Source organism: Lytechinus variegatus, chromosome 2 (assembly GCF_018143015.1).
Source record: "Lytechinus variegatus isolate NC3 chromosome 2, Lvar_3.0, whole genome shotgun sequence".
NCBI lineage: Eukaryota > Metazoa > Echinodermata > Echinoidea > Temnopleuroida > Toxopneustidae > Lytechinus > Lytechinus variegatus.
In genome coordinates, this window is record NC_054741.1 from 11,621,137 (window position 1) to 11,646,050 (window position 24,914).

The following is a 24,914-nucleotide window of genomic DNA, read 5'->3' on the forward strand; positions in this document are numbered from 1 at the left end:
AAAAATCTCAAAATTAGATTCTTCTGAAAAAAAGTGATGTCTTTCCTCGCTCGTTTCGCTCGCTATGGACTATATTATGCAATTTGTTGCCACACGTCCCATACTGTGCCCCCTCTTTATTTAGGGAGAGCATAGAGCCTTGCCCCAATGTTCGCGCACAATCATTAAAAATCATTTCACAGTGGCGTACAGACCAAGAAAAAAAAAGAGAGAAAAGGAAAGAGAGAAGGTGAAATATTATATTATTTTCTAAATACTATATGTCAAAGTCTATCACAAAGTTGAATTTTGGTAATAAAAATGTCGAAATTTTTGCTCGCTCGCTTGTAACTTAAAAAATAGTTTTCGCCCGATACGCCATATCTGACCCCCCCCCCCTCAATTTTTTGGCCTCATTGCGCCATTGCCTGTCAATGCCATTATGACCGGGAATTTTTGGCTCTTGTCCCACCCCCCCCCCCCGGCGACCGATCCCTGCTACGCCCCTATAGGTGGGACTATTTTATTTAGATTTCGATTTATTCATTTTCCGTTCACAAAGCACAACAAAATCAAACAATACATAGTCAAATATGAAATATAAATATAATACATAGTCAAATATAAAGTACAAAGTACATACATGTAATTTTGATCAGAGCAGTTTGGATTTTGGACGAGAGACGTTCGTTCAAAGAAAAAAAAAAGATAATAATAAGAGGGCGCTTTATCTCCATACGATTCAGAGCCATTAATATGACTCTGATACGATTGAGAAAGCATTCAATATCCCGGCATAGTCTGTGGAACTTGGGGTTTTTTTCTCGGAGGGGGGTGTGGGTAAAGGGATGGAGTTTAAGGCAAATTATGGAGATAGTTGGTGAAAATGTATCGAACTTCAATTTTATGGGTTATTCGTTTGTCTTTCAAGCACAGTGGAGGATCTCAAGCTATGTTTCTGAAAGTCAAGCCCACGCCAGAATAAAGTAGATTGAAATCAATAGAAAAAAAATAAGCATAACACTGAATCAAACCTTGATGTAAAAGAAAAAGGTTATGACATTTTAAAGGTCATACAATATTTCAATTTTTACAAATTTGACGATTAGGACCTCCTTGCCTGAAGCACAAAATGTTAAAATAATGGAATTCCACGTGTTCAGGGAGGAATGAAACTTCATTTTACATGACAATGACGAGAAAATAACAATATTTCATATTTCATATAATAAAATACAAAAGAAATAGTGAGTGAGTGATGTCATCAAATCTCTCATTTGGATGTAACTGGCTCGTTCATATAACTATTTTGTTGAAAATAAGCGAAACTTTATAATGCCATAACTTTCTTATTTTACATCCGATTTTGATGAAATTTTCAGTGTTATGCTTGTTGAATTTTTCTCTTTTTATTCAAATCAAGTTTTTGTTGGGGTGGACATGTCCTTTAATATTTCGCTTTACATATCACAAAACAGTTACATGTGTACAACTCGGCGACATGCAATAAGAGAGTAGATGATGTCTCACACTCACTATCTATTTTTTTTTTAAATTGTTAATTCTACAATATTTCAATTTTACAGATTTGACAAAGAATAAACCTCTTTTTTGAATCGCAAAATGTGAAAACAATGATAATTACACATGTTCAGGGAGGAATAAAACTTCGTTTTACATGGTAACGAGGAGGCAATAATTTATTTCATATTTAATGTAATGAAATACAAAAGAAATAGTGAGTGGAGGATGTCATCAGTCTCATCTTGCGTACTGACCAGGATGTGAATAATTATTTTGTGAAATTAAGTAATACTTTAAAATGTCGTAACTCTCCTATTTTACATCCTAATTAATGATCTTTTAGTGTTTTACTTGTTTTTTTTTCTTATTGAACCACCCTTTTCTGGGTTGGACTTGTTCTTTCACGGAACGGCCTATATATAGAGTAACCTCCCTACCTTGAATATTCTAACGTGCTAATAAAAATATTCAGCCCTGCAAGGCTATTTTTTCAACTTTGCATGAGGGTATTTGGATAAACCATGGAGATAGAAAGTAAGGACTAAAGGCCACTTTGTTATGATATTGATAATTTTAATAATGTAATAATGTTGGTGACACTACTAATACTAGAACAATTACTTCTACAGCTGATGTTGCTTACCGGTATTATTGATCATCACTGCGATAAACAAAACACAACAATTATCAAACCATATAAAATTCATAAATAAAAACAACAAAAGTGCAAAATACAGAATGCCTTGAAATTTCAAAGCTCGAAATCCTCGAGACCAAGTATTGAAAGTCCACGGCAAAAACATTGAAAACGTTGGCCTCAAGGCCAAGAGCGAGCATCAAGGCACTTAAACACTGATAAAAAATATATCAAAAGTTATAACAGTGCAAACAAAATTAAAAGCAATAAAATCATACTCCAAAATTTTGAGAATCTCAAAATCGAAGATGAATGCAGAAAAAACTATACAAGTAAACAAATATTTCAAAGAAAATAGAGATAACTTCAGAATGGAAGACAACCCGCAAATCAAATACAGGCCTACCATATGCCTACCGACTTATAGTTTATGGCGTAAATGCATCACGGCAAGAACATGAAGAACATCATGCGTTTTCAGAAATTTTAAACAAGTCATGTTCTTATAAACAAAGGATTACAGAAATAGGTATATTTTCGGAAACAAACGTTTACAGAAACAGGTAGGCTTTCAGAAACAAACGTTTACAGAAATATGCATGTTTTCAGAAACGGACGCTTTTAGAAACAGATGTGAGTGCAAGAACAGGCCTTATATTTGGAAATAGATTGCATTTAAGAGGGCAATTATACTTTACATACAAATATGGCATAATATTGAAAATAAAGGTCGTTTTGAAGTTGAACACTAATATCCCACAAAGTAGTTCCGCATACAGGCCTAACGCATATCACGTTAAAGCTGAATGTTTCAACTGTCTATTTTTGTTATCAGTTAAGCATAATTATGAAATGTTTTGGTTTCAAGCATAATTTAGAATTTTTTCCAATCTTTCTTCCTTGGCGAGCGTCTTTCAATAGGACGAGCGTATTAAACGAAGGTCCCTTATCAAAGGACAAATCGTAATTAAGAAAAACATGGTCAGGAAATGTCCAACATGACCTTTCGTTTAATTTGATTTGTTTGAGGTCCGTTTAGATCCTGCTGTCATGTCATCCCGAAGTCATGTTTAATTCGGCAGCAACGTTGTTCAAACAAGGAACAATTTATCATTTTTTACAATTTATTTTCATTGATTAAACAGGCAAACAAGTGGAACACCTCTGGCGGTCACAAAGCTGAGAAAATCAATGCGGTTAGATATAAAAGAAAGCTGCACTAAAATATGAAGCGGTTAAACATGGCAAAAAATGGTCCAGGTGAGTCAATCAATTTATGCAGGAAATACTTTCCATATCTTCATCACACTGATAATAGTAAACACAATATGATGCGTAATCTAAAAACAGATTAAAAAAAAACAAATATACAACCCTTAATTGTCATTATGAACTTTAAACCTATAAAAAGCACAATAAAATTCGACTATCATTCAATAAAAAACAAACAAAACTTGCATTATTGTGTTTGTAGCTGAAAGGCTCTGCGTTGTACATGATTAGTTTATTTCACTTTTTTTGCTTCAGTTAGATCATTTCAATCGAACTTTGCGATTTTGGACCAAAATGTTGGTATTCTTTTTGTTTAGGGAGGATGATGGATGCTTTTAGGTTGGTTCACTACTGTTGCGTGATCTTCTTCTTGAACAGATGCTTCTCCTGAAAGACCCATAGTGGCATATAGATCATCTGCGTTGTAGTACGGGTATTGAGGTGCATAAATGATAGAGGAAAATGAACCTTCGGTTCTTTCAATTTTGTGAGGACCTTCTACGGCCGTTTGATATGATGGAGGTGGAGCAGCTGTATATAATAAAAGAAAGTTTATCAAAAACTAAAAATAGTGTTTATTATAATTCTTTATTTCGTCATGACTCCTGGATCGATGTGAAGAGAAAGTTAGAGGAAGCTGTTGTTCCAGAGGAAAAGTGGTTCGGTTTATAAATCTGTAGACATATTGGTATGCTTATTACTTGAGAAATTATTATATTCTTTGTGCGTTATTCATTGTAAAATGGCCTATAATCTATCTCGACATTCATCAGTCATTTTACGGATCAAGTGAGATCAAGTGCAAGAAAGTTTGCCAGTACTAATCCACCAGCGTAAAGATGGGGCGGAGGCTATGCATAAACATAAACGGGAAAGAGGATGTCTTTTTTCTGGGATTTTTATTCCTGTTTGTTGCTCTTTTTTCTATTTTAGAATATAAGTGGCTTCATTATACTGAAATAATTACAACTTTAAAGGGAAAGGACTAAATGCATAAGGATCATTGATATTATTATACCCATTCCTTTTAGCTTGTTAAATTCCTTTCTCTGATTTCAGCATTCATGGTATAAATTTACGTTCAGTTCGAGACAGACACAATGGCCTCTAAAATGATTCGTGATATACTATTAAAACATTTACCAACACGTTTACTTACTTGCATCATTTTCAAGCATCATTGGATTTTGCGATGTTTGTGCTAGGGGAACTTCTGGTTGTAGCGGGACTCCCGTCCGCTCTGGGGTAGGATACTCTGACCGGACTTGTCCTCCTGGTTGGGGTGGCCCTCTTGCTGAAGGTATATCTGGAAAAGTTCCGTGACCTGGAGTCGGAAGAGTCTTTCGGGTTTGCGGGAATGCAGGGATAGTACCGATCGTAATGATATTCTCCATGCTGGCGTCCATCATTGTCCCGCGAATTCCCGCTTCAATCTGATCAAATCATGGACAGGCAAAAAGAGGAAGAAATTACTTAGAAATCATCTAAGCATGTCATTCATGAAACCCCTCAAAAGGCAAATCAGACGAAATCTATGTGAGCTTTCATTAGCAAGCGCTTGTGAACACTTTGTTGGATCAGTTGGAAAATAAGAGCTGAAAGTCGTATGGCAAGTAGATAAAAAGTTATTTGTAATTCTTGCAGCTTTATTTATTTGACAATTTAATTAACATAGACGTGATTATGCCATAGAGCTATAATAACCATACTTGGCTATAATTTAAAAATACAAATTGATGTTTGTTTTTATATTTAAATATTTGGGAATAGTAGTAAGGAATGCTCTGTCATCAGGGTAGGAAATGAATGTTACTAGGGAAGAGGTTGCTCATTGATCATCGAATGGTAATGCAATAAGATCAAGTATATATATAACAGAAAATAGGAAGTTTTGGTAATGGTAACAGTGATATTAAAGCATGCTGTATATAATAAACATTTTTTAAATAAAATGATCTGCACTTGGGGATAGATCGGGATAGATTAATTGTTTAGTATATCTAGGAGCGATATCATTTTCAACTCGTGCTCAAATAAAACTGCAATGCCAGTCTCATCCGGCTAAGCTTATCCCGAATTAATGTAATTCCAATTATTAGGACACAACTTAATGTGGTTTGCAATCAGTTTCTTTAGTGTGACTGTAGTATAATTGATGCATAATAATTACCTTGACATGATACATAATGCTGATATTTGGGCAAGTATCGAAGCTACAGGGAGGTACAGGTGGAACAAGCATTCTTTTTCTATCGTAGTTGATCGATCCCCTGGCTTCACATCCATGTAAATTCAGCTCAGCCACCTGCTTCGTATGAAATGTACGTTTAGTTCTCCGTGGTACGCCGAAGCCGTAACTTTCTCCGATGTAGTATGAAGTCTAAAATATTACAGGAAAATGAACCATTTTGAAAAAAAAGAGTTGGTCTTTAAGCCTTAAGTTTTTTACTGTCTTGTTTAGCTTTTTTGATCCGACGGTGCAAGAGGTCTGAAATAGCAGCCTAGTTTAGGCGTCATGCACAAATCTTGCTTGATGCCGCTCATCTTGTCAAGACTGTCTCTGATTGGCTGGAAGTTTGAGCAGGCTTTGCGCAGGCGCGTATTCAGCATCAGATCGGGGGGGGGGGGGTTAACATCGAAAAAGGGTCCGTTATTTTCTTGTTTTACAGATTTCAAATTCGAGTTCATTTTTTTTTACAGTCATGCATCACAAAATGACACACTATTTAGTGCTTAAAAATATTGATGTAAACTGAGCGCTCTTGATATATCCCTTTGACTTTCTTTGCTTGTATCTCAAAAGTTGCTATGTCTCATAAAAACGGATGCAGACAACCGGGATGTGTTATGTGAAATTATACGCTAAATAATCATATTGCCCATGCAGTGCTGAAGTTTTTATTAAAGCAGGCGATACGTTCTTGTAATTATGATAATATTTCCAAGTGATGATTGTAAAAAAAAAGGAAAAAAAAACACAATGGTAAGAATAATCTCAAAACACACTCAACATATTTATTTCTCATATTTGGGGTCTACTTTCAGAAATTAAAATCACATGCTAATAAGATTCATGACTTCAACAAAATAGTCCGGTAAGAAGCATATTCCTAAAGCAAACTATTCTGGGTGAAAATACATGAAACTACTGTGTCTTGTAGCTTATAACAACAATTCGAATAGCTCGGGTGGGGTATTTAAGTATAAGGCATACCTGTTGCAATGTTACAGTGATGCGATTGATTTTCCTCGAGCTGTTATTGCGAAGAGCCACCGAAACAAAGATATACTCTCCTGGAACGTACCCCCTCTTGTCAATGATCCCTTTAAGAATGATGGGTCCGGAGGCACAACAAAGGCAACACACTGTCTGTTCAACTTGGTTGCTCAGCGGAACCTAAAAAAATACAGCAATAATCATTGAAACAATATCATCAGTCATCATACTGCTTGCCTTTGTTTATTGGGTGTTAACAGGGAGCTTAGGGACCATGCCCGCCCCCCCCAAAAAAAAAGTTCCACATCCCAGAAAAATGGCGAAAAAGAAAGAAAAGAAAATGAAAAGTGTATAAGATGTGATGTTCGTATCTGAATATTATGTCTAAACCTCTCACAAAGTTACATTTTAATGTTGTAAGGTTAACAAGTTTTCTCGTTCGCTTCGCTAGCTCGGAACGGTTATTTTATTTTATCAATTTTTTAATCGCAGACGAAACGTTGCTTCCCCCTCAAGTTTATAGTTAACTAGGTCACTAAACGTGCTAAAGAGGCCGAAGTCAGGAGCGTCGCCACTGCAGGCCGGTCATCCTTTTATTTTTTTTTTAAATGACACATTAATGAAAAAGGGAAGGAAATAAAAGAGGAAAAATGAGTAATGAAAAGCAAATGATGATTCGGTTCTTGCTTATTGGGTTATGCTTTTTTAAAGTCACTTTCAAGTCGCAAAGTTGACCGGGATTGACGCCGCTTCTCGCTAAATCACAGCATATATCCAACACAGATAATATAAAGCCATATTTCCGGAGGGATCCTGAAAGGGCAAGTCCACCCCAAACAAAAAGACAAGCAGTGGCTTTGAATAAGAAGAACCATTAATAAAAGCATAACACTAAAATACATGTGAAAAAATGGATGTGAAATTAAAAAAAAATGATCACACTTAAAGTTTCCTTTAACATGTTTATTTTCATAAAACAGTTATATGCATGACATGCATTTAATAAAACTGAATTGCATGGCAATTGTAATTTCTTCCTCAACACATTTACATTCATGACCTTGGGAGCGAAGTATAAAATGTAATATAGATATTATACTGCATGTCTTCATAAGAGAAAAAAAAGACATTCATTCCGATTTTGAAAAAAAGACGACACAAGTCATTACTTATTGTATTGGAGAAAATGGGGTTTCTTATAACATTTACTATGATGACATTAATTTATACCAAACCAGCCTATTTAAAAAAAAAGATATACTTATGGAGATGATATCTTTTACAACTTTAAATAAAAAAAGATATAACTTTCTTACTTTGTCCGACTTCATAAAAAAAATCTTTCTGCTATACTCTGATTATTTTTTCCTCTCTTTTTTCCCCCAGAGTACAACAGAAAGTTAATATGTTATTTAAACTCTGGAGAGTAAGCTTACCAATACATCGGGCTCATAATTGAGATCTTTAATGGTTAAGATGTTGAAGAACTTCTCAGTATGTTGGTCAAACTTCCACGGTCTATCGAGAGTAACTTTGACAAAGTATCTCACATAGCCATAATATCCTTCGAATGGAGGAGGGAGTGATGCGTTCGGGATTTGAAATTGGAATGGTATTACGTGTTCTCCATCTAATGTGATTCGGTCTGCAGCAGGGGCATCCTTGCCTGAATTCATTGAAAAATATTAACATTGAGGTCTTTTTGCGAAGAGTTTCATTCCTGAATGAGCTAAATCTGGTAAATTTAGCGTATGTACATATTTTTTTCATAAATTACCACTTTCCCTTATCCTCTGTAACTGACATGTGCAAACATAATTGTGTTTTTTACAATCCAATTTAAATTTTGATGACTTTGATTTCCATGAATATACACTCTTAAAAAGAATCAGTCAAATTGACTAGACAAGTAGTCAGCTGAGTGCAACTGATATGCTAGTCACATTTCTGACATATATTCTAGTTAGAAATAACTCTGTTCTAGTAAAATACGACTAGAAAACAGTTGCACCCAGCAGACCCTATCAACTAGTCATTTTGACTGATTTGTTTTTAGAGTATAGCTTCGTTTTTAAATGAATCTTTTGTTTAACGTTATTAGAATTTAACATGGAACTTAATTTTGTTGCTATTTAGAACAATATATTTAACATCTTTTCATTATTTAATTTAACCTTACGTGAGGTGCGATCTTCAGGCAACTGATAAAACTTTTCAATCTTCTCAATCTTTTCAAACTTTGAAAAGTTTTATCAGTTGCCTAAAGATCGCACCTCACGTAAGGTTGCGTGAAACTCAGAGTTGCAAATAATATTTGATGAACCTCCAGTCAACCTTGTGAACTTGTGTTTATTATTCAAAGCTCTTCCTGTGAAGGACATCGAGCACTCTATTCAAGGATAGAATTCCCGAAGTATATATATATATCATATATATATAGATATATATTTTTTTTTTTTGCCGAAATGAATCACAATCATTATTAAATCCCTAACAGTTGAGAATTAACTGATTGATTTGATTGTGTTCAGGAATGTTGCCTGCCAAGGACTTACCGGCTCCTCTCACTATCATTTCTTCATTGAAGAAGTAATGATCCCAGGTATATCGGACTGTTTTCCTATTTTCACCTGTACCCTCTGATTCAGTCCAAGCACAGAAAGATCGCCCAGAAAAATTGAGTCTTATACCTGAAAGGAAATAATATTTCCCTCTCAAATTGATATTAAACGGCAATTAGCCCGTTGATATTCACCCCACCCCTCATATCCTAGAGATGATAAGATAAAACATGAACAGAAGTAAATCTGGCCCCGTCTTACAAAGAGTTATGATTGATCAAATCAATCGTATCTCTATGGAAATCCATCATCAGTGTTCATATTTTTTCTACAGAAAATTTGCACAATGTCCATTGTAAACAAAGAGAAGCATAGTGAATTATCAAAATACAATGAATGCATGAATATTCATCATAGTTAGAAAATATTATGAACAGACATGCATAATAGATGTTAAGTTGCTGGCCGTCCATAGTTACGATTGATCGGATCAGTCGCAACTCTTTGTAAGACGGGGCCCCGATCATGGGTGTTTCATAAAGCTGTTCGTAAGTTAAGAGCGACTTTAAGAACGACTGGTGATCCTTTCTTGTGGTAAAGGGTATATTCATTGGCGATGGTTAAGCGAGTAAGAAAGGTTTACCAGTCGTTCTTAAAGTTGCTCTTAACTTACGAACAGCTTTATGAAACGGCCCCTGAAATTGCTGTTTGAAACGGGGACGCTCCTTTATCTACGTAGAGATGACAAATGAATATGTTTCAATAACATAAATAGTTAAAATCGATAGAATCATATTAAAATGAAATCACAATAAAACTGTCTTATTTCACCTCTTGGTGCGAGTCCTTCTTCGTGTTTCCCTTCATTCTTTTTCCTTCTCCTCCACTCCCCCCTTCTCGTCATTCATTTTCCATTTCTTCCCTTCTCCCCCTGCATTTCTCCCCTTCTGAGTTCTCCCTCATCTTTCGCCCCTTAATGACAATGAAAAAAAGGACGACGAAGATGGGGAGAGATCAAATTAAATGGAAAAACATGATGATGAAGATGGGGATGCTGATGAAGAAGAAAAGGTAGAAGAAGAGGAAGGAATATTAGATCTACCTGATTAGGGTGATACTCACAACGAATTTCTTCCCTTTTATCACACGCAATTCGCACTTCACCCGTCAGAATTTCTCCCGGCTTGTAAACACTTTCATTGCCTGCAAAGAGAACTTCAAATATCTTTATGCCCATCCTGAGATATCCCTCTCTAGCTCTAACATTACAACTTCGGATAAAAAAGTTGACGAAATTACCAAAATAAAGAGGAACAATGAAATACAGGCGCACCATACATCTCTATGAGGCGCACATGTCTTTTCAAAGAACGCGCAGATAGACAATGGCCTAATGGCGTATGATCTATATTGCGCGTACGCGCTTAGCTTTTCGGGAATTTATGAAGGAGGGTACGGTGTCGATGGGATCTGGGGGGCGTTTCATGAAAGGACTTGTCGGACATTTTATCCGACAAGTACCAGTTTATCCGACAGTTCCCATAGGAACAGTGCCTCTCAGCCAATCAGAATCAAGGAAAGATGTCAGATCTGACAACTTGTCGGATGAAAATATTGATGAAACGCTCCCCTGATCGATCGATATTATGGGACAAAAAAACTCAAATTGTGTAAGCTAAATAATCTATGAAATATAGTTTGAAAAATTACTAAAATGACAATCTCATCAGCAATTGCAACCTGTCAGGGGGGGAGGGGCAAATTTTAACGAAAAGGAAAATCTCTGTTTGAAAGAAACAGTGAAGAGTAGAATTAAAAAAAAATGATATAAAAAGACTGATGGAATGAATGAAACCAGGAACGACTCTGTGGATTAGTCTGCTTTTTCTTGTGCAGATATGATTCTATTACAGATTTTATTCAATACTGTTACAAAATAAACATTGAAATCTAATGATCCATTTAATTATCTTAGCTTAATGTGCTTTTCTTAAAGGGAAAGTTCACCCAAACCGAAAACGAAATGATATGAATAAAAAGAAAATTAAAACATATAAATATGAAGCTTTCGTCACAATTGGAAGTCTTTAAGAAAGTACTGTTATTTTCACAGAACATTTCCAGATTGCACGACAGTGATATGCACAAGGGAGTGTTAATGACTTTGTACACTTACTATTCCTTTGTACTTTTTTGTATGAATGATACAGAATGATAGAATATTTAAATTTATGCAAAGTTGAAAAGGAAACTTTATTATATCACAATGTTACAGCAATGGTAGTTTCATATGATTAGGGAGGAATCAAACATTGTTTTATGTTATGTATACTAAGCGAGGTGTGCATATAACTGATTTATGAATTATATTGGTGATATTTGTAATATTGTTTATTATGTTTTGTAATATTAGAAATTTCATAATTTCTTGTTTGTCTTCTTTGTAGTCAATAAAAATAATAATAATAACGCAATTCTTGTATAGCGCATATCACATTATGTCATAACGTCCCTATGCACTTCAAAAGGTCTTGGATATGAAATAAGCATTAAATCTTTGTTGTGTCTGGGTGAACTTTCCCTTTAATGATGGGTGATGTTTGTTATGTAAATCCATGCCCATATTCAATTTGTTATTACTAACGGTTAGTGAGAAAAGCAAGAATCAAACATCTCATATATGTTATCATATAGAATGAAAGTTTAAATCACAACATGAAAATTCTACAAGATAATAAAAATTGTTGAATGTTAGTACTAGTAACTATTGGTACAAGAATAATATATAAGAAATCACACACTGTTTATGTCAAAACTATACTTAAATATTTGAAAAGCCAGTGAATTAAGTGAAACAACGCAGAGTTAATTATTGTAATCATTTCCTCTAAGTACTGCACCTTCTAAATTCTATGTAATGCCAATTCTTTATACTCTTAATCATTATGACTAAAATCATTTAATTGAAAGTTTCATCATTCCATCTATATAAGACTTATTGTACAAGTAGGTTATCCAAATGTCATCATCATATTAATAAAAAAATCCACTTGAACCGTACTGATATTTTTATCAAGATACATCTACAATGAGATAATATCAACAGAAGATTGTCAATTTACGTGGCTTACTATTTTCATTTGCTTCACCAAAACTGAAAATTGTTCCTAGATTCTATTATACATTTCGTCGCACGCACCACGAACCGTCCTCTCTGCGCACTTAGATGCGAAAGTTAGTTTTGCAGAAAACGCATTTAAAGAAAGCATTTTTAAAACCAGCAATAAGTGCACCTACAAGGAGAGCCAATTATTTATCAGTGTCTTTGCTCAAAACTTTAGGTTCTAAGGTTTCATCCCATATCTTTATATTTTCTTGAAATTAATTATTTACGCCAGTGGGCATCGTAACAGAGAGAACGGTTCGTGGAATAGATACAGTGCGCTATCGCGCATCTAAGTGCGCAGAGAGGACGGTTCGTGGTGCGTGCGATGATTTGATAATTAAAGCCTCTAAAAGCTATTATGTGTCACAGGAGGTTTTGTCATAAATTAAATAAGTACATTCTTCACTGGCTTTGTCATAACATTTTCCAAGATCTTGTTGTAATCAAACTGATATAATTATGACTGGTATTAGCTAACCTTTGCTATAAATCTACAGATCAATGCAAACAAAAAAATCACAAACTTAATATCATTCATATGAAATATTACTATAATCTAACATATTAATGGATAAAATCTTAATATACACTTGAAAACATTTACACAAACTCTATCACAATGAATTCCACTGAACAAAATTAATGCAATATGTGACACCATACCGTAGACAGAGACAAAATATAAAAGGTATGTATATAATACATTAGATCTGGGCCCCGTTTTACAAAGAGTTACGATTGATCCAATCAAACATAACTCTACGGAAATCCATCAGTGTCATATTTTTTTCTACAGGAAATGTGCAAAATGTCCTTTGTAAAGAAAGGAGAACACACCGAACTGTTAAGAAATCAATGAATCAATGGATATACATTCATATCTAGAAAAAATTTTGAGCAAACATGCATGGACTTTGCTGGCTTTCCATAGTCGCGATTGATCGGATCAATAGCAACTCTTTGCACGACAGACCCCTGACCTCCATCAGTGAAGTCATAGGAACGGAAGTAGAAATGAGAAAAGCTCCTCCAAGATTGTACTCATTCATTTTAGAGTATTTGGTCACACTGAGTTCAGTAGACAATGAAAGACACAAAATACCACTCATTATATTTCCAGATATCATCAAATAATTATCTGATTTTACCAATCATCATTAAGATAGATTTGTCACTGAAATGTATTTTTTTTCAGATAAAAAAATACCTAGTATTCAAACTAATCAGTACAAGATGTTGATCATCAGATTTCATCCTCAAAAGACTTCAAATATATTCTCACTTGATATAAAAGAAATCATCAAATATATTATCAACATTTACCCTCTGCATGCTCACAAGTTACAGGGTGGTACACAGTCAACAAGAGAGATGAAATCTTTAAGTAATTTCAAGAAGACAAAACAAGTATTGTCATCAATACTAACAATCAATTTTGTCTCACATTATTCACTTTGACTTTGTTCAAATTCACAAATCATTTGGCTTTTAAAACTTCAAGGTGGCAAATAAAATTTGGTATACAAAAATTCTATTGGAACGAAATTTTTATTCATAAGGCTTGCAAATACTCTTAAAATTATTTTCAACAAATACACATCTCCTTATCAAATTCCCTCTGTACATATTGACACATTATAAATGTCACAAACTTGTACAAAATGTTGAATAATTGCACTAATTTTTAAGATTGTGATGATCCAGCACTATTACACTTTTCAAACATGAATTCCATTATTCGATGGTATCTATGATCCCTAGGGCTATATAAATTTATATAAAAACCAAAGATACAAAATGAGAATAAAAATAGATTTTCTACAGACCAATGAAAGACATCTAAAAATACTTATAATGGCTTGTCTAAGTTTCAGAATTCCAAGTATTAAAGTATCAACAACAACAAAATGATAACAAATAATTTCCCCAATTATCACTTCAGACAGATTAATTCATGAATAAAACAAAGCTTGAAAATAAAATGTCCCCAATATCACATTTAAATGTCATTATTTGGTTCCAAACTTTCAAGGTGATAAACAACTTAGTACTTGTAAGGTTCTTTACAAGAACTTACATTTGTCCTCAATACTTGATCTGTGAATATTTGTCAAGGTTTATCCTGAGTGAATTCACAAATATCAAGGTGCGGTAACCACAAAAATTAAAAATTAAAATTAAACAAGGTGGTTCACGAATCACGAATCTGACCTGATTTGCGATCAAGAAAATATGCAATATGATATTTTGACCCCTAGATGACCTTTGACCTTATCATCCTCATGAACCTGTAATGGCATGTCTGTTTCCAAACTGTCTGTATTACCAAGAAACCAAGTGTGATCAAAGCGATGTAGAAAGAAATGAGAGCAAGGTGAACAAAAACTTGGCCTTTTGACATCTACATGACTGTTAACATTATCATCCTGACCTCAAGGGCACACAAAACTAAGAAGAATACATTCTACCTTGCTCTATAATCAAAATGTAAATATTTGGTACAACAAATTGACATGTTAAAAGTCTGTCCTCACTGTTCCACAATTTAGAGCGTCTTCATGAATAAGACATAATTTTAAAAAAACATGTAATACAACTAAACATGTTCCATTCAACAAAGATGGTATTAATACACTAACATTCAACATCGAGAGGAAAATATACAGGTATATTGAATGTACAAGAATCACTTTTAAATCTTGTCCACATGGTCTCATGAAGTTCAAGGTGACACGAAATAGAATGTTCTCTTCACAATTTTACCCTGATTTGTTCCTGAAAGATTACTTCTATAAATATTTAGTTACATGAAGATGAAAGACATGATCTAAAAAATATACATCTAAGTTGAACTATGCTATTTCACAACTTTTTTTCTACAATTTCACAAATTGTTATGAGCAAAAGTACATGAAATATTTTTAACATCAAGAACAATATTACCCGGTACAAGAATAAACTTTATAATACTTTGGAACACTTAGTTTTATACAGAATACAAAACACTTTTACCCTGATAAATTCTCATGAAAGACAGGTAGTACAAAATTCTACATTTTTGTTCTGAATCCAAATTCATTTGGCCTTGCAATTCAAGGTGATAATGAAAAACTTAACAAAATACCATGGATCAAAATTTCTTTGTTTTAAATATCTACCTATTGTACATTCACCCCATGACACAGTAGACTGAAAATGTGTCAAGATTGAAGGTGCTCATATCATAAGCACCTTCAATCAGGTATTGTGGGAAATATTTGGCAACTAGCAACAGTCTCATGACTCCTTCAACACGGACCAAACAAATATAAATATTTATGACTTGTACATTACTCGGTGACAAAGACATTATTCACAATTTATTGACCATATCAACAGCTTTCTTTGCTGCCTTAGCGCTTGGGTGATCCCCAAGGAATAGATCAAAGACACGGTGGGCTTCTTCAAACTGGAACTTGGCACGTTGGTACATTTTATTTCCAAAGAACTGCGCTCCAAGGTTGTATCTATGAATTGAACCAAATAAATTATTATTAAACAACTTGAAAAAAAATGTTTATTGGATGTGTTAAACCCTTGTACAGGTATCTTTCATATTTGGGGAAGTCAATTATTTGTTTAAAAGATAACTGATAAGAGATTAAAAGATTAAATATCTCAACCATGAGTACTAATTTAGAAATCATTAATGAACAGTAGAATATTACACATCATATGGAAGAGTGTTTTACATTTAACGATTTTATAGAATTTTTGACTAGTATTTGATTTAAACATTGAGCAAAAAAAATCAATTAGTTCTTTTACCTATCACATGAATGAAATTGGGAAGGATAGACAGATGGACCATCCAGAAACATAATGCCCTAGAACCTCTTATGATGCAAGGAGCCATGAAAATCATGATCACATGCAAATTAGCAAAAAAAAAAACGAACATTATAATATTGGCTCAAACAGTATTAAATAGAGTTTTTCAAGTAAATCATTCCACGATCTACCAGTTAAAAATATCATATATGTCTACTATTGTACATGATCAAAAAATGTTTTCATAATTACCTTTCACAACCTCTAAGATGTTTTGTAGCTGATAAAAACCTTTCTGAACATTAAACAATGTTTTCAAAAACTTCAGATTAATTGACAACATTTTGTTTTGTTGAGATTGTACTTAACAAAAGCAACATCTTTATTTTAGTAATTCCATAATATCATCAACCATTTTGTATGTCACTGCTCATTTTCTCAACACCAGCTTCACAAATTTTCATACATATTAATACAAGACTGATTAAAAAAAAATCCCCACATATGGGAAAGGATATTGTATATTTTATGGCATTTCCCAGTCACTTGAAAAGTCTTCATGCAAAACTGCCAATGTTTACAAATTTCATTACCTAACAGTCGCTACATCCACATGATCCTTGCCGTATGCCTCAAGTAAGATTCCTAAAGCCAACTTGAAAGTCTTCTCTGTACCATTATCATTCATATCATCCTGCACCAATCCAATATTGTTCAAGATGGCTGCTATGTGAGGATGATCAGATCCGCCTTCTTTGAGGGTCTCGTTGAAATCAAAGGTATGGCAGGCGATGGCCTCCTCCAGCCGACTTTGGTCGTACAGTATTTCTCCAAGCTGTCAAAAGGAATTCATGTCAATTTACTTCCTGTGGATATTAAGAGGCAACCCCCATGCTTTAGCAGTTTCTGGCGAACTATCTTTACTTGATATCCAAAGTGTTTTAATATCAATGGCCAATTTACACCTTGCAAAAATTGTATCAGGAGGAAATATTTCTTGTTAATTATTCATTCCTCTTTCTGTCAAGTAAGAAAGTCATTCTAGGTTGCACACATACAAGCCATTTAGGATGCATTCATATGATTCACATGATTTCATACCAAACATATCAACACCCACATGCTATAGCATAGTCCCCAAACCTGATTTAATTTTTTTTTCAGTTTGAAATGATCAATAAATAATACTTTTTTTCAAATCCATGTCCTGCATTATAAACATGGATACAATTAGGTTTTACATTCGAACCTGCTCAGTGGTTCTCGTATAGAGAAGGACCACCTGTAAACATGTTTGGCTTCACTTGAAACATTGTAACAAGTAAAACAGGAACCTGTTCATAAAGACCACAATCAAGGCTCTAGGGGGCTTGTTGCTGAAAGAGTTGCAATCAAACACAACTCCAAGAATCAAATGCAACTTTATTTTCAACCAATGAAACATGCATATTGGGGCTTGTGCTTGATTTTTAAAAATTTAAATGCAACTAGAAAGACTGCTTTCGTTTTAAATCTTTGGCAGCATTCATAACAGCTTTCACTGTATCTTACAAATAACTATTATACAATGACCTTGCACTTAGCATTTGTAATTACTGAACACAAATACTGTGATCATATACAAGGTAAACTACCTGTCCAACCAGAGCAGCTGTATAATGATGATCAGGACCAACAACCTCTTTGCTCACACCAAAGGCTCGCATCAGTACCTTCTTGGCAAAATCCACATTCCCTTGCCGACGTTTGACGGATCTATATGCATAAAAAACAATCAAAACTCTTGGAGTTATAAACATCTGAATGAAAACTTGACATTCTGTCCAAATTTAATTTGTATAAAATCTGGGGGGCGTTTCACGAAGATTTAAGTATGACTTAGAGTCGCACTTTAATACCGAGTTGTGTACGTTATGAAAGGCTTGACCGTATTGGTCAGAACGTGTCATGAGGGCGTGCACTTCTCTCAATAACATCGTGCGTTGCATATCATGTATGTGACGGCACTTAAGTGCGACTTAAGTCATACTTAAATCTTTGTGAAACACCCCCCGGATCCCACTATGTTCAAACAAAACAAGAAAAAAAAGCACAGTGTCTCATTAAGCACAAGTACCGATTGTCAAATCGGATCAGGGGGATGTTTCACAAAGATTAAGTGCGACTACAAGTTGCACTTGAATTCATAGTTGTGTTCCGTATAAAACGCACCACAACATTGGTTGAATCATGCTCTGTGGACACATGCTATTGCATATTAATCAATGAGATTATGTGTTAAATATCATGTGCATGACTGCACTAAACATGACTATAAGTTACACATAAATCTTGTGACCCCCATCCCTCCATCACATTTCAAACTTAAGCTATATGATTAAGTAACCAAGAACATGTCCCCAGTGGTGTACATACCTCACAGCTAATTATGTAATGATATAAGCATCAATGAAAATGCATACTCACACTAAGGTTATGACGGCCTTGACTAACTGGAGTTTCTGCTGTGGAGTCCTGACCTTGTTCAGCCTAGAGAGGGCGTCCTCCAGGTGTGCCTCAGCAGGGTCAAACTTGCCTTGCTTTAGACACACATTTCCGAGTTCTATTAACACCTGGGGTTTTACGCAAAGAGATAAGGATGATATTCACAATCAGGGGAAAATACATGGGGGCTTGGGGCAAATTCCCCCCTCCCCCAACAAAAAATGCCCTTGAATCCCTGCAAAAAGAAAAAAAAAGAGCCTCTAAAATTCTCACAGGGTCCAATGTAAACTGTAGTGAATTGAACAGGTAAGCACAAAAGTAGCCCTGCATGTTTTGGGGTTTTTTTTCATTTCCATTTTTGATTGATTGTAACTTCATGGATTGCCATAGATTTACTGTCATTGAGGTATTAATGTTGAGCAGATTAATGGGATATTAGCCAGTATTGTAGTGAGTATATTATAAGAATGCCTATCAAAATATTGCATCCTGGATAAGGATTGAGGAAAAAATTCTATCCAGTAAAATATATTTCTGTTGGATATTCTCCACATTGTAACTGTCTTGCAGCATAATCAGTCATTTAATCTAGCAATGAACTAAAATGGTGGTATGCATTAATAAATTTTTATCACTATCCAATTCATAATACATTCTCTATTTCTTATTCTTTATATGATGGATCTTTTTTTACAAACAGGTAATGAAATAAATAAACTTACATCAATGACGGTCGGATAGTTGCATTTGTGTTTCATGCTGTAGTTGAAATGATGTTGTACAATGGTAGAATGTTCAGCAAGGTACCTCAGCTCAAGCTCCTTCAACAGACGTTCATTCAAGACTCTAAAGAAAGAGAGAAATCAACCAAATTGGTTGATAGAAATTACTAGACAGCCAAATCTCCAACACAGTAGGGTGTCTGAAAAACAGTTAAGTCTGACATAAACTCATGCTCGAGTACTAGCAGCACAATCTGAGCATAATCTGACCAATGTGGTGAAATCTTGTTAGTGTGATTCAGAATTTAATCTTTATTATTTATCCTCAAGTTTTTCCTATGTATTAATTTAGATATAGAAAATTGTCATGAGTGTGTTGGTACAAGATTTTGAAAAAGATGATATGTGTAGGTACTCTTATCAACGAGGCATAGTCGAGTTGAATGGAGCGTGTCTCTTTCAACGAATGTGAAATATTGTATCTTTGCATGAATAGGCATATTCGCCATTTGTGTTGTCAAATAATACTCCTTTCATAAACCTATCCTCCAATTAGCCGCCTAAGAGTAATGCGGATAATTCAATAAAAATTGCGTTCACAAACTCCGAAAATAAGCCGCATTATTTTTACGAGTGCCCGTCCTGAAAAAAAGAGGATAATCGTCATGACAACTGGACATGCCCCCTCCGATGCGGTTGTGTTGGAAAAGGGTGACCTTGTGACTGCACCATGGCAATTATCCGCATTATTTGGAAATGCGTTCATAAACTCAAAATCTTGTCCCGATGCTGCTATTATGTGGATAATAGCAGCATCAAAATAATGCGGATAACTCTGATCCTCCTCCAATTTTAGGACCAAATTATGCTGCTATTAGCCGCATAATTGGGTTTATGAAAGGGGTATAAGTGCTGCGGAAGATATTTTATTTTTCTTACAAAGGGTGCTTGTTATAGGTCAACATTATTCATATGGCAATTAAGTATGTTCTGTGTATTGTATTGAGAACAAAAAATTGATTTGAATTCCAAACATCTTTACGAAGCACCATCAAGGTATGGTACTGACCTGGCCCCTCGCAGTAACCCAAGCTGCATAAAGAACACAGCCATGGACTTGATCAGTTCAACCTTGTCCCTTGATTCTTCCCAGATTTCAGACCGAGAGAGGACGTCAAGATAGGCTTGCTCCACTGGTTCAAAACCTCCCAACTGTAAGGAGATTTTAAAAATATAAAAAGTAATAATAGGAATGTGAAATGAAAATTTGAAACAATAACAATTGGCAAGATGTTAGTAAACATAAGATACTATTAAACTGGCTTTAGCATGGTTACCCTGATCAGACACTTGAGCATTCAAGGAATTTCTTCCTACTGGGTACCCTTTAAGTACATCATGGTGGATCATTACAAATGTAGATAACTGCCTTGCTTAAGGTAGCAAGTGCTGCGGTGGGATTTGAACGCCGGACCTTGTGGTTATCCACTAAGCCACAACACAAATAATATTTGAGAGTGCATCAATACTGAAAACATGTCATTGAAGTTTCCAACAATTTTTTTTTTCTTTTTTAATAATCTTTATGATTTGGAAGTTCAATCAATGTCCCATTCAGAAAAAATATACCTGATATATATGTATATTTTTAAGGGGGGGGGGGGGTGCTCATGGCCCTGAACTAAAGAAGTTTAACCTTCCCAGCAAACATTTTCAAAATATCTAAAGGATTATTGAAGGTTGACTGATGAATAAAAGGATAATGAAATATCACTGTTGGTTGGGATCTTACTGTTCTCCAAGCTTTGATGAGCTGGAAGTTTCCGTCTTCTGTTTTCATAAGGATCTGGAACACGTTGATATTGAGGATGGTTGCCCTGAGACGTGACAGCTCCCTCGCTTGACATAATAGGTAAGGGACCTCATCAGCCTAAAGAGAAAAGAGTAAACAGTTGAGATGTGTGAAATTCTGAGCAGAAGTAGGAGTTTAGATGGTCAGAACATCTTCAAGCAAATTGTCTTACAAACTCTTCTGGTTTGTTTCCAAATTCTTCCAAATCCTGTATATCTCTTGATTTTCAAATAAATTATTTTCAAAATTAATTTCTATACAGATATGTCAGATACAAAAGTTGAAGTCAAGTTGTCACCCTTTCAATTGACCCAAATTTTCATTGATTCAAAGTCAAGCATGAAAATCATTTTGAAATAGGAATAAGCTTCCCTTTTTACCCTTTCCGTTATCATTTCTCAAATATGTTTGCAAAGATTTAATGATAGCATGAGAATGAATCCTTTCCCGCAATCTGAAATTTTCTTTCATGTACTAGTAATCAATGGCAGCATCTTGTAAGTTAAATACATTTTGAATACTGTATTGTTCCTATTAATTTTGAACGACAGTCATGACCATATCCAGCTTCCTAATGCTATCTTAAAAATTAAAAGTCTCTTCAGCAATTATAACTGCCATGTGAACTGTAAGAATTAATGATCACTGTACATGTATGTCCACTTTTTGTTTTTTTTTATGCAACAATTTTGGAAATGAATTAAATTGAATTGAATCAAATATAACCTTGATTTCACAACCAAAGTCCAGCAAAAGTCAAGGATAACTTACATATCGATCATCAATATCTTGTGCATTGAAGAAATTTGCCAGCTCCAAGTACCTCTTGCGTTTGTCCTCCTCTGTGGGGAGGTAGCGACTCTCAACGGCTTGCCTGAGGTGATCATGGAAGAAATTCACCAGTCCATTCCGATTGATGAGATTTTCCTCGAGTGAGAGGTAGAAAGGAGACCAGACTGCACTTGGTACCTATGAAAGTGATAGATTAATAATTAAAAAATGTTGAGCGGTAGCTCTAACTTGGCAGCCTTGGGATGTTTACCAAAAGAGCTAGAGACACTCCAACAGTTTTTTAAGAAAATCTGAGGGCAATTCATGCTGAATCTATGCTTTAAGGGGGTCGCACACACACAATCCTCTACATTTTGAGAATTGCCCATGATAAATATTAATATAGCTAAATATATGAAAAATTATCCTCTGCACCCACTCTATTTAAAAATGGTATAGGTAACTCTTCTATTTAAGAGCTTGGACCTGCCATACCTCATGCTAAAGTTCATGCACATCAATCCAACTCATATTGATCAATACAATAATCACTGTAGACAATGGAAGGATAAGATCCTTCCTCCTTATCCCCCAGGAATGAATGTAGTTGGTTCAGATGGAATTTCATACTCCAAACTTTCCTTCACAGTAACAGTTGGTAGTTGTGTTCATTGCATACTGAGCATGCACTCACCTTTATATACGCATAGTCAGGAGTTCATTCTCACCCATTCATCGATGTGAAACTACCTGCAATCTGTGGGAGTGGCAGCTTCAAAATCTATTACTTGATTATCCCCAATGTATGAGAAGTTTTCTGTGTTATCTCGGTTCATCATTATCACTCAATAATATCTCACCTTGAGCATCGTCAAGAGTTCATTTTCACTCATTCCTCGATGTGAACACCAACCGATAGCTGTAGTTGTATCCTTCACAAGATTAGGTCTGAGTATGAATACAAATCATTTTTTTTTTCAATTTATATAGAAATATGAAAGAATATAGGAGCAGAGAGAAATAGACGAGACAAATAGCTATAAATACAAACACCAAGCTTTGTCTTGCATACACATTGCATATTTCAGAAGCAATCTGAAGTGGTAATACCCCCACAAGTTTAGACTTAATATCATTTTTGCACTTTATCAAACCATCATAGACTATATATTAGACCAAGTGGAAATCAGACAAAATGGATATAGCCAATTTTTAATATCCAACAATATGGTGAATGACCACAATGGCAAACAAACCAAATGGTTTGACGAACTGATTGTAGACGAACTTGGGGTAGACCGTGTGGGTTTTAAAAAAGTAGGAAGCAGGAAAATTCGCACAGACCAGGCAGCAATTTAACTTCTAAAGAATCATATTCCTACTGCTTGAATTTTGCATTCCAAAAAATATATTCAATTCCTGAAATGAATTAATAAATATTAACCTTTTTTTAAAAAATAGCTTCTTTATTGAAAATGAATAATTCAGGCATTTCATACTACATGTGCGATCAAAGTTCATTATCATGACAGGGCTACTTTCCCTTATGGGTTGATCAATTTTTCCTATATAGTATGTGACATAAAAGAGAAATTAAAAATTAACAATGAATACCCATGCACTGGGACAAATAAGCATCAATTACATAAATACAAGTGCAATGTCAGGATACTATTGTAGTTGAATGAGGCTCGTTATCATTTAGAAAGAAAAACACTGTGATTAATGCATGGTGTTGAGTACTCTCAGGATTAATGCTTAGGTGTGATGACACAGTCAGGGTGCAAGAAAGTGCATGTACTGTGAAACATACAAATCAATCATTTGTCAATATTCTGTTGTTTCCATGATAGTCAATAATTACCTTGACACAGCTCCCGTCTCAAAATCGTTTTCCAGCCTCTGGAGGATCTTGACAAAGAGGGCGCCAGGGTCATCCGCCGCCAAGTAACTCTTGATGGCGGTGGTGAGCTGGGAGAAACTGCCGTACATCCGAACCTTATCAGGGAAGAGGAGTAAACCAGACATTCATGAGTCAAATGCACTACATCCTCCAGCCTACACCAACCCTCCTACATGTACTTTCCTCCTTCACTTCTTTCACATCTTCTTTAGATGTCCCCACTTCAAGCTCAAAAGCTTTTCTTAAGGCATACCTCTCATCCCTCCTCAGAACATACCCTTACCATGCCCACACCAACATACCCCTTTTGCTTTTAGCAGACAGTCCACTGCTTAGACATCTGTGTTACCATGACAACAAAATTATTAAACTAAAAAAAAGTCAATCTACCTCATCCAGCAAAGCCTTGAGGTATAGAGGATTTGAGCTCTGTTTTGAGGTGAGGATAAGATCCATTTGTTCCTGATTGAGAGTCTTCCCATAAAGATCCATGTATCCTGTGATAATGTCCAGCTTCTCTTTCTCCTGCAGGGCTTCAACCTTGTAGGTTGGCCATCCGGACGTTGTAACAGCATCATGGCACTAGATCAAGAGTGGGAAGATTGGATTACTCTCTGAAGTAGGCCCAACTACATGTATTGCCTTTATACTACAAAAAGCATGTTAAATTGTTGATTCAAAGATATATAGTGCTTAACAGTTTATCAGAAGTTTCTAAGTACTTTACAAAAATACAGCATATTAGGTGTAAAATAGTTGGATATTTGTTATAAATCTATCTTTAATATAGGTCCTTTATTTTTCATCTGGAATGAAAACAAGAAAAAGAAAAGACACATTCCCACATGGTGCAATAAAGCTCAATAAAATGGAGAAAAATTGGGGTTGAATGTACAAAATTGATAATTTTATAGAATTGCTCATACATGCTATGTGTGATTGTCATGGGTGGTATTCACTCAAAACAAACTTGGTGTTAAGTCCAGACTAAAAACAAAATTTAGTCTCAACTTCTA

At 34.9% G+C, this 24,914-nt stretch overlaps 2 protein-coding genes across 2 annotated transcripts in view; both read right to left on the reverse strand.

Moving 5' to 3' along the window:
• Positions 1 to 3,630: 3,630 nt before the first annotated feature.
• On the reverse strand, positions 3,631 to 10,427 carry LOC121409385 (arrestin domain-containing protein 3-like). Its single transcript, XM_041601320.1, has 7 exons — positions 10,313 to 10,427; positions 9,185 to 9,319; positions 8,066 to 8,295; positions 6,627 to 6,809; positions 5,583 to 5,792; positions 4,572 to 4,845; positions 3,631 to 3,943 (listed from the first exon to the last, which is right to left on the reverse strand). Exons 1-7 carry the CDS (start codon positions 10,425 to 10,427, stop codon positions 3,726 to 3,728), a joined length of 1,365 nt encoding a protein of 454 aa, XP_041457254.1. The 3' UTR covers positions 3,631 to 3,725.
• A 4,705-nt stretch (positions 10,428 to 15,132) lies between these two features.
• LOC121407320 overlaps positions 15,133 to 24,914 on the reverse strand; it is a 56,645-nt gene continuing 46,863 nt past the window's right edge. Inside the window, exons 26-36 of the mRNA XM_041598355.1 lie at positions 24,289 to 24,480; positions 23,860 to 23,993; positions 22,856 to 22,943; positions 21,996 to 22,193; positions 21,165 to 21,302; positions 20,442 to 20,584; positions 19,373 to 19,496; positions 18,633 to 18,778; positions 17,801 to 17,921; positions 16,760 to 17,001; positions 15,133 to 15,862 (exon numbers count right to left, since the gene is read on the reverse strand). Coding sequence (XP_041454289.1) covers positions 15,709 to 15,862; positions 16,760 to 17,001; positions 17,801 to 17,921; positions 18,633 to 18,778; positions 19,373 to 19,496; positions 20,442 to 20,584; positions 21,165 to 21,302; positions 21,996 to 22,193; positions 22,856 to 22,943; positions 23,860 to 23,993; positions 24,289 to 24,480 — 1,680 coding nt within the window. The 3' untranslated portion in view covers positions 15,133 to 15,708. The remainder of the gene's footprint in view (positions 15,863 to 16,759; positions 17,002 to 17,800; positions 17,922 to 18,632; positions 18,779 to 19,372; positions 19,497 to 20,441; positions 20,585 to 21,164; positions 21,303 to 21,995; positions 22,194 to 22,855; positions 22,944 to 23,859; positions 23,994 to 24,288; positions 24,481 to 24,914) is intronic.